This window comes from Panicum virgatum, unplaced genomic scaffold (genome assembly GCF_016808335.1).
Source record: "Panicum virgatum strain AP13 unplaced genomic scaffold, P.virgatum_v5 scaffold_4248, whole genome shotgun sequence".
Lineage (NCBI taxonomy): Eukaryota > Viridiplantae > Streptophyta > Magnoliopsida > Poales > Poaceae > Panicum > Panicum virgatum.
Window position 1 is genome coordinate 14,275 of NW_024376373.1, and position 11,011 is coordinate 25,285.

At 41.7% G+C, this 11,011-nt stretch overlaps 1 protein-coding gene across 1 annotated transcript; it reads right to left on the reverse strand.

Moving 5' to 3' along the window:
* Nucleotides 1–9,170: 9,170 nt before the first annotated feature.
* LOC120694221 lies at nt 9,171–9,983 on the reverse strand. The gene is made up of 2 exons (XM_039977377.1): nt 9,781–9,983; nt 9,171–9,705 (listed from the first exon to the last, which is right to left on the reverse strand). Exons 1-2 carry the CDS (start codon nt 9,944–9,946, stop codon nt 9,533–9,535), a joined length of 339 nt encoding a protein of 112 aa, XP_039833311.1. The 5' UTR covers nt 9,947–9,983; the 3' UTR covers nt 9,171–9,532.
* Between the last annotated feature and the right edge of the window lie 1,028 nt (nt 9,984–11,011).

An 11,011-nucleotide genomic window follows, 5' to 3' on the forward strand; every position in this document is an offset into this window, starting at 1 on the left:
GCCCGCGTATTTTATTTTATCTCAGCAGATAGATCTTCCGAGATTTTTCTCTCCAAACACTAGGATTTCCTTGTTTGTGTCAATATAGTGATAAAAAATTAAAATATTTTAAATCCATTGGCAGCAAGCGAAGGCAAGGACGACCGAGAGATGGTTAGGTCGCATTTCCATTCGAGTGAACGGACCATGGCAACCAGAGATATATTCGAAAAGCTAGCTAGGCACCTTAATTAGACAGCGCAGGGTAGGCAGAAATAGTAAACACACCAAACTTTATTTTGGTTGAATTTCAACCATAGGTTTTCATGCCCTTAAGGGAATTGATTTCAATTACAGACGTATGTAGAACTAGTAGATGAAGCAATTAATAGGTCCAAAATTATTTATTTCCACCACTTTCTGTAGTTCTTTCATGTATCGTCTATAAATTTTATATTATTTAGGCTCGAGTGATAATCATGAAAAAAATTCACGTTACATATACAACTTAGAAAGGCTTAGATGAGGTGATCGAGTCTAAAAACAGTGATATAATTAACAAAACTAACTTGGTGCTCAATATTATTTTCCTCTTATTTAAATAAATGTGAGATGATGTGGCTAACTTGCATGCAGAGAGAATTGGAGTTAATTAAGTTGAGTGCACCCCAACTATATAAGTTTTATAGATGCCTACCATGTTGTGATGGCAACGTGTGGGGCGTTGGGTAAGTCGGACATGGTGGCCTTGTTATTCAAGTTGTATAGGTCTCGCAAATAGTACCCCTCTAACACCTGGGTAGAGACATACGATATTGTTTCAACGGAGCTGGTGTTTGATTTTTTTTCTTTTATATTTGATATGATTTAATATAGACCATTAGAGCACGATGCTGCTATGGCAGGTGAGGCTGTTAGCCTGCCTCTGAATGATGTCTATTGTGCTGTGATGACAGTGTGCGGCGCAGTGGGCCAGCCGGACATGGCGGTCTTATTGTTCAAGCTGTACCATACAGACATACATTATTGTCTACGATGCGCTGGGAAAGGCCGGCAGAGCCCTAAATGCTACGTGATGCATGTGTGAGATGGACGCAGACGGGCTCTCGACCGATTCTGCTATATATTTAATATATGATTTATTATAGATCAGTAAATGTTAATAAAATTCAATGATAGATGATTTTTCTTTTGTTATTAACATAACAATATAATTTAATATGAACTATTATATGTTCATAAAATCCGAGTGTGTTGGGATTTCTTTTTCTTCGTTTAATTAGGCAATATGATTTAATATACACAGTTGGATTTTATAAAATTCAACGGTCAAGAGATTTTTTTACAATTAATGTTATAATTTTTAAGCCCTCTTGGCAAACATGTGGTCGCTTTTTTTTCTTCTCAAACTGGTATACGATAATAGATAGATCTCTTTGGCTGTATATGTCGGAAAGGCCATGATGGAGTGTCTAGTATGGTTTTGTGAGCTAGTGCTTGCCGTGGGTTGCTGGAAGGGACATTTTTTTGTGTTTTCTGTGCACCACTGCAGGGAATATATATACGAGTCCGAAGAGGAGTCCGTTTCGTGTACCTTCTACTGTTCTTTTTTAGACTGAGTTCTGAATATACATGAGTTGTAGTTAGAGTCAACAGTAGTGTCGGATACATGTGTTTTGTTTCTTTACGTCTCGATTGCTTTTTGTAATTATGTGTCTTAGATTTAATTTCTATTTTTAACATGTGTCAGAGTAGCATGTGTATCAACCAATGAATCGGATGAGACATGGATTTGATATAGCTTTTTATTTAATATAGGCAGTTAGATCTTCATGTCATAAAATCTAAACAGTGGAGAAGTTTCCTTTTTTATTAACGTGGTAAATTCTAGACCTTTAGATCTTCATAAAATCCAACGGTTAAGAGCTTTTCTTTTTTCGATTAATATGGTAATTTCTAGACCCTCTCGGCGAACGTGGTGGCTTCTTTTGATCTTCAAATATTTATATAATAGATTGGAGGAATCCATCAGTATTTTTCTGTATATAGCTTTTAGTTCAATATATAATACATACAAGCATATAGTAGTAACGATCGTTACTTCGTTAGTGTTTATATAGTTCGGCCAGTGTATTCCATACCTATTGTTCATTTGTTTGGCAGCATTGGTAGTTAGCGGTACTTATTTTGCTAGGAGGTATCAATATCTTCTGTAGCTTTTAGTTCAATAATACCTAGCTTGTAGGCATCATTATATTCCAATAGTGCCTAGCTTGTAGGAAACATTGTATTCCTTGCAACATTTAGGTTCAATAACCATATCTTGTGTACAAATTAACTAATAGAATATATTTAATAATGACAAGATACGTAACAGGACTATGACTGAAAAATATATAGATTAAAACTAAAAACCATTGGGCCAAATAAAGATACCCCTATAATAATAGATCTTTTCTTCTGTTTCAATAGATGTCTTATATTAATACAGAACGTGCTCTCTTGTACGGACCGGATAGAATATTTAGCGGTATATGTATTAGAAGCTCATTGATTACAGTGCGTAACTACAACTAATTAAAATTGCTTACTTTGCTTGCTCTCTGCCTCTCTCTATCGGTATGGGTTTATCTACAACATAAAAGTATGTGTAGTTTTTCATAATGTTTTCACGTGCGGAGGATAAGGTCTCCTACCCCTTTTGATAGCCCATTTTTTCTCATTTTCCAGCTATTACAAGTTGCAACATTCCAGTATAACAGCCCCCCCCCCTGTCTAACAAAAGCTTTGGAAGAGTAGATATAGTCAAAGGACAAAATTCTTCTTTTGGCTTGTGCTTGTGGATAGACTCAACACAAGAAGTATGCTTTATTGTCGAAATCTTCTATAAGAAAGAGAAAATGTTTGTCCAATGTGCAGCAGTCAAGCTGAAGAGAAAGTAACACATCTTTTCTTTGACATTAGCTTTGCTAGATGATGCTGGAGCACGCTAAATATTCATTGGCCCAATGACCGTGATATTTAGGATATAATCCTGCAGAAGCTGCAATCTTCAGCTTTGCTTTTTACTCCTAGAAATTTGAATCATCTGAAAAATGAGAAATCGAAAAGTTTTTGACAATGAGATTACTTCAGTTCATCTCTGGATTCGTAGCTTCAAGGATGAGGCTTTCTTGCAAAGCATCAGAGTCAAGGGAGATTCTCAGGCCAACATTTGTATTATGGCTAAACTCCCTTTGATTTTGTCTGGCTTGTTAGTTGCTATGTATTTCCTGTATGTTAGGCTTCTTGTTGTACTTTTCTTTTGTGCTTGGTGGCAGTTAACTCTTTAATAAAACCTTTTCTCACCGTGGGGACCTTCCCCACAATCTTTTTGGTAAAAAAAAGCATTGGAAAGTCTTGGAAACAACGGAAATAGAAATTCTCCATTGACGGGGAAAATAGAAATTGTTGTGGACCACATTTATCAATTGATGGGAACTTAAACTCAGCACAAAGCCACAAATGATGTACAAAAACCACACATGGAATTAGTTATACCTATATATGTTTCAAAATTATCCATTGCTACTACAATTAAAATTACAAATTGGCGTTACGAAAGATAGATTAAAATAATCACCTCTAATATACTAAAGATAAACTAAAATAACATCTAAATTCTAAACTACAAACACATGTTATTTAGAAATTAAATAACAAAAATGTATCTATGTTAGTTTTTAAATTATCGATTGTTGCTACTATTAAAGTTATTTATCAAATTTCAATATCTTATATTTTAAACCCTAACTCATGTGAGAGCACGGGTTGATAGACTAGTAATATAATGTATAATATGTAATCAAGCCATTCATTCAATTGATCTATTAAATTTTTTGTTCATTAACAATCCATTCGAGTTCTACTCTAGTAGAAAGCAGTAATAGCCATTAGGGCCACTCGTACATCTTATATGGCAAACTATGAGGGTCCTGTCTTGACCGGTGGCTCTTGCCTGTACGGCATGCATGGGGGCACCGTCGAACTAACGAAGTGTCACACCCGGTTTTAAAAATAAACACCGGATGCAAATAATGTATGTGCCAGGATCAAAATCACATACATTACATTATACAAGAGTGAATATAATTACACAAAGCTTGGAATTACATAGCGAATATTACATAATAAAGCAAATAACTTATCAAAGCGTTCTTGATCAGAGTAACTACAGCGTCGGGCTTCCATCCTTCACAGGCATCTGACAGGGGAACTCCACCAAGCTAGAACTCATCGTCCTCGAAGACTCAAGCGTGGTCATTAGCAACTCTGTCTCCTAACGACTGGATCCATAGCTCCGCAGCATCGGGGTGTTGTAGCTTCATGTCATCATCTCCATCCTCTATTCCATCTGAGCAGCAGTTGCAATGGATGCAACGTAGTTGTTTTGGAAATAGCAAGGATGAGTACATTTCGCACTCAACAAATGTCCCCTTTGGCTAGGTGGACTGGCACATAGTGGACTGGCTTATAAGCAGTTGCTTTTAGTTGGTTGCTTTTAAAGTTATTAAAAATTAGCATTAACCGATTCCATAACCAAGATAACGGTAATAAAGAGCATGACCATAAAGGTCGCATCATCATCATCACAGCCCAACTTTCCTCTAATCAATTGAGGTTTCCAGGTCGCTCGTGACCGTGAGCACGGCTAACATGTCAGATTAATTAACCCTCTGCAGAGGTTGTACACCTTTAAAACCCACATGCCGTGATTTCCCATTTGCCAAGGGCCGCTAAACCCTTTAAACACTACCTAGGTGAGTGGCAGGTAATCTCACTACGAAGCCTTTACCTAGGATTCCTAGTGTGTAGCCCGCCCGTTACAAGTTACCCCCAGTAAATATAGAACTCCCCTCCAAGTGGTGACTAACAAAACCAAATCGAATAAACCAAATGCACCCCCTCGGTAGAGCTAGGCCTATACCCACCAAAGCCCCTCATACGACACGACGGCGAAGCAAGCCACCCCACTAGTTCACCTAGTTAGTCAGCTAAGGACCGCCCATACAGTCTCATGTGGTTGCACTAAAAGTCCTGGAAGGTCGCTCGGCGAACCAGCCCTTAGGGTGGAGAAACACTGGGTGCACAACGCCGTTTGACCTAGGTCCCCAGTTCCATGTTGCTAAAAAGCCAGTTTTAATCATAGTGATAGTAGTAATTAAAATAACATCAAGTTTACATGATTAACATGAGTTGAGCGTAAGCAAAGCTAAACATCACAGCCCTTTCCCCAAAGGTTTCAATATGGACAAAGTAGCTAGGAAAACCTTAATAGGAGTAGTAGATTAATTAAAGGGTGGTGAATTAAAGTGAATAGGGACATAGGATCAGGGACACTTGCCTTTAACCAAAACATAGCTGCTTAGGCTCATCACGAACTTGATTCTCCGTATCTTTAGGTTGCTCCCCGTCTACACGTAGCAATCGTGGCACTACATTCACACTAAGCATGCAAGCAAACATATACAAATAAGCTAAAACAGTACACCAAGCAAGTACAAACACTACGTAAAACTATTCTATGCATCGCTACGAGTCTAACGATTCAAGAATCGCATTAAACAGAACTATAATGAATAAAATATGGAATATATAAGTTCCAGGGGTCTATTTGTAGTTAAAATAATACTTCCAGGGGTCCTGGTATTAGTTTTGAAGGACCTAGATGTAAAATAGAGAAGATACAGGGGTTACGGAGTTAAACAGGAAGAGCAGGGGCATGTTTGTAAATAGATTTGAGGCGGCAGGGTCAAAACCCTAAAAATCAGGGACCGCGGGTTGATTTCCATAAAATACGGGGTCTCTTTAGCAAAAGTGGCAGGGTTGACCGGTATTGACTTGTTGACTTGGCCTCCGATTGATCTCTGCCCATCGGATCCTCATCGGACGGCCAGGGACAGGGGCGCGGCTTGGGCGTCGGAACAGGGCAGCGCCGCCCCTGGATTGCGGCGGCATAGCGCCGGCGTGCGCGCAATTGGGTGCGTCGGTGGCTCGGGAGCGAGTAGGCGGGGTCAAGAAGCTTCGCCGCGGGCTAGGGAGTCCACCCGCGGGCTTTTCGGCGGCGGGGAGAGGGCCTACGGGTGCGCACGATGGCCTAGAGCGACGGCGGCGCTATTCCTTGCGACGGCGAGCAATTCCCGACGGCGGAAGGGCAAACGGAGCATGGGAAAGGATTTTAGGGGTTTCTCACCTCGGCTCACAGCTCCAAGACAAGGGTGCAGGTTCGGCGCCGGCTCGACGACGTCGGATGGCGGTGGCAGCTCGTGGCTGTGCACAAAGGGAGATGGGTGAGACGGCGGCAGGGTGAAGGGGTCCAGGTACATGTGCTCTTTGTGTCCCACGCGTGGGCGAAGCTTACTGTGGGGCTCTTGATGACAGAGATAGCGAGACGGCGTTGTGAGGCGGCGGCAAACCGATGGATGGCGGTGGCGTCGGATCTACACGGGGACCAGAGATGAGACGGTGGCGATGATGGTACAGAGGGTTAGAGGCCACGGCGGTGCGTCGTCTGTGTGTTCCATGCATGAGCGAAGTTCACCGGGGCTTCTCGATGGCAGGTACTGTGGGATTGCGGTGCGCGACGATGACGAACCGGATGGCGGGAACGGCGCACGGCTCTGCATGCAAGAACTAGATGAGATGGAGGTGGCGATGAACCGAGGCGATGAAGAGGGAAAGATTCACCGCGGAAGATGTCACGCGTGTCGGCGAACCTTCTTCTGGGGATCTTGGCACCGGGGACAGCAAGGCAAGAGCGCGCGGCGGCGATGAACTAGGCGGCGACGAGCTGCTAGGGGAGGAATAGAGTGAGGGGCGCCGGTGAATTCAAGACAACCGAGGAGAGAAGGATGGCGCCTGACATGCTCCGCAGCACGACGAACCTTGTGAAGGGGTTGGGGTCGCTAGTGCGGCACCGGGGCGGCGTTCCACGGCGGCACGGTGTGGTGAACCGGGAGATGGCGCCGGCGGCCGTCTGTAGCTCAGGGACAGCCTGGCGGCATTGGCGGCTAGGGTTTTAGGATCGCGAGCGAGGCAGGGGCTCGGCCTATATGTGGGGCAGATCCGAGAAGGCTAGGAGGGGACGCACAGCAGCGGCGCGGCGAGTCCGGGATGGTCTCCGCGCTACGGCTCGAGTCCGCACCGGGTTCGGGTGGAAGGGATGGGTCCGACGGGCGGGTCCCATCGGTCGGTGACACAAGGCACGGAAGCGGTGTGGGATTTGCTGCGGGCGGTGGATCCCGTGCGGCTTCGGGGCGGCGACGGTGAGGGCGGTGGTGTGGCGCGGATGCGAAGCTGCCGCGTGGCGAGGGCGGGGTGTGCCGCCTGGGCTTTGCTGCGGAAAGAGGAGGCATGGGAGATGGGCTGGCTGGAGAAGGGAGGCCAGCTGGGCCAGGTTGGGCGGCTAAGGAAGAGAAGGAAAAGAAAATCTTTTCCCCTTTTCTATTGAAGGGTTTGCTAATAGTTTTGTAAATAAGTTTGAATTCAAATGAGCTTTTGAATATAGAGCATCACAACAAGCATATTATTCAGGCAAGAAACAATGCACCAGCATGCAATGCAAAATACATGTGGTTCCTATGATTGATTTTTATTAATTACTTAGACAAAAAAAATTAAAATTAGGGTGACAAGCTCCACAACAAAGATTGTTTATTTATATTTTACTCGAAATTTTACGGTCCGAAAATCAGGGTATTACACGAAGCTAGTCAGTAGACCTAATTAACAGAAAAAAAATTCGATGTATCTTTGGAAACCGGAATTGAAAAAAAAAAGAGGATTGATGACGTAAAATATATAGGCTATTGGCCGTGTTTGGTTCTTCTTCATGGAATTACTGTAGCATCTTTGACCGCTAATGTAGCAAATCATCAATTAATTACCGCCATTAGATTTATCTCTAAAAGTTACACCCATCCCTGAAAAGGTTTTGTAAATAGACTTCATTTAGTACTCCATGCATACGAGATTCTTTTTTCGGAAAACGTGCGCGGAAATAACCAAACACGGCCATTGCTGAGAACCGCCGGTAGAGCGGATGGCATATGCTGGTCGTTGGCATCCTGCCCACTAGAGTTCGAGACCTTGACTCGACGCTGGTGTCTCGTTTAGGGGGAATTTTCCTTCATTTAATCTTGCAGGTATCCTCAAGCGCAAATGCTCTCAATGGTCATATAAACGTGTCCGTCCGTCATCGCCCAAGGCCGTCTTGGGCATAGGTTGTAAGTCTAGCTTGCCCCTTGTAGGTGTGCGTGTTCCCTCCGTCCCACAATAAGTGTTGTTTTAGGATTCACTCCGTCCCACAATAAGTGTTGTTTTAGGATTCAAAATTTTTCACGCAACCAGTAATGTTTTAAGAGATTAGTTGTGTTTAAAAGAAAATTAATCTGCATGCATGCATGTAGACACCACAAAAGGGGAAGATTACTCATTTACTCCGTTAAATAAGGGTACATGTGCCATAACCCACTCTCCTGAATTTGTACTAGAATCTTAAAACAGCACTTATTGTGGGACGAAGCGAGTATATTTAAAGGTGGAAAGCTAGATCATCTTGAAATTGATTTGATTATGTGCGTTTAAAAATTAGATATTGCTAGGATTTGTGTACACCTTATACTTTGTTTGTGTCAATATAGCGATAAAAAATTAAAATATTTTAAATCCATTTGCAGCAGGTGAAGGCAAGGACGATTGAGAGACAGTTAGGTCGCATTTACATTCGAGTGAACGGACCATGGGCCATGGCAACCAGAGATATAATCGAAAAGCTAGCTAGGCACCTTAATTAGTTGTGAAGGTGGACAACTGTGCCATTGTGGTCACTTCCTTTGCATTGTCGCAGAGATGGGGATGTTAGCAGAAACACGGCCATGCACGCATGCTCATGAATGTGCATGCTGAGATTGTTGAAACTGAAACTATATGCATTTATTCCAATGAAGAAGACGTCTGCCTGACAATGTTGTTTCTGACTTAGATTATATAGATGCTTTGATGATTTTTGGAATTAGACAGCGCAGGGTTGGCAGAAATAGTAAACACACCAAACTTTATTTTTGTTGAATTTCAACCATAGGTTTTCATGCCCTTAAGGGAATTTATTTCAATTACAGACGTATGTAGAACTAGTAGATGAAGCAATTAATAGGTCCACAATTATTTATTTCCACCGACTCGATATGTTCGGTATACATACACATACCATTAACAATTCATTGAGACATACTCTAGACTTGTGTAGAACTAGTATGTTGAGCAATTAAGTACATAATTATTTATTGCCACCGACTCAATATGTTCGGTATACGTACACATACTCTTAATAATTCATTCAAATGATACTCTATACATATGTAGAACTAGTAGATGGAGCAATTAATAAGCCCACAATTATTTATTACTACCGACTCTATATGTTCGGTACACATACACAAACTCTTAACAATATATTGAGATGATACTCTGGGTAACTTGACTTCCGGGACGGTGGCAGCAGCTTGTTGTGTGCTCAGCATTTGGAGACAGCCTTCTTGACGCATGTCACAGAAACATTCCAGCCACATTGGTCGGCAACGCGACCGACACAGGGGTGCGACAGGACCAAGCCTGAGAAGTGTAGCGCCACAAATCGTGCTATGAATGGGATGAGCGCAGCAAACTTCTCATCTTCCGCAGATTTATCTACCAAAAATGCACATGATTAAATTTATTGCACAAGTACGAGCTGAAATTAATCAAGAGCAATTGTATTATTACCAGAGGTAGCTTCGACAGCAGCAGCAGGCGATCCTCCGGACAATTTCTTGGTACCCAGACCAAGAGCTGCAGTGGTGTGCCTCAGCGGCAGTCCCTGGCCAATCTCGCAGTGCACGACGAGCAAGAGCATCGCCACAGCTACGAAAGGGAGCTTATTAACTGCCATTTCTGCTGCCTTAGCTTTCTTGGTTGGTTAGCACAGATCGATGGTGTGTGTAATCCGGATGCCCGGGCTGCCATATAAATAGTTGCAGCGAGGAGGGGACTAGCTGGCTAGCATTCATTGCTTGCGTTGGGCGTTCGAGCAACAACATACTCTTAGTTTGGCAACTGTGTTATAATTAATAATAGGAGGAATCCATCAATATCTTCTGTATGTAGCTTTTAGTTCAATATATAATACATGCGAGCATGTAGTAGTACTCATCGTTAGTGTTTCTTGCAACATCTAGTTTCAGTAGCCATGTCATGTTCATATAGATTAACAGTTAATGAGAGGATATTCAGTAAAGACAGCTGTGCACGTAACAGGAATTATCGACATATACATTTTGAAAAGGACATTGTGCCAAATAAAGATATTCATTAGGCGTAGAATAATTAAGCATAGGATGATTGAAAAGGACCATCAGTACTTTCCATAAAGTCGAGAAGTACTGTTAGTACTTTTTGATTATTATGATCTGGAATTTATATTATTAATAAAAACATAAAGCATAATATATTTTGGTGCTCCCACTAATTAATATTTTTTATTAGTACTTTCTATTTTAAAACCATTATGGAGGGCTCTCATTAATGTCAATCATTTTAAAACTTGTATTGAAAGATATCAATCGACACACAATTTGCTAGGTGACAAATTTTATTATTGCAAAACCATATAAGCATATACTAACTTCAAATATGTCTATAAATATACTTGGCCTGCTGTATAGTGCCGCCCACCAACATGTATCTTTGATTTGAGTTGGTTATTACTCCCTCCATCCCAAAATAATATTATTGCCTCCAACAATTTGTATGTGTAAGAAGAATACTATTTTGGGATGGAGGGAGTATTATATTAGTAGCGATAAATACTAATAACAACTGTTGTGATTATAGGCTACTGGATTCCTGGCCAAATTTTTATTTTTCTCTGACTTTTTAGATTTTAATCCAATTTGTAAATGTAATTAAGGCAAAATTGCTAGAACATGTCATCATTGTACATTATGTCAGTATACCA

What these genes read in the sequence shown, in the direction of transcription:
- LOC120694221 (XM_039977377.1), bottom strand. Translation starts at nt 9,946, where the DNA reads ATGGCAGTTAATAAGCTCCCTTTCGTAGCTGTGGCGATGCTCTTGCTC. An exon ending in TGCTGTCGAAGCTACCTCTG is followed by an intron (nt 9,706 to 9,780) that starts GTAATAATACAA and finishes CATTTTTGGTAG; the next exon opens with ATAAATCTGCGGAAGATGAG.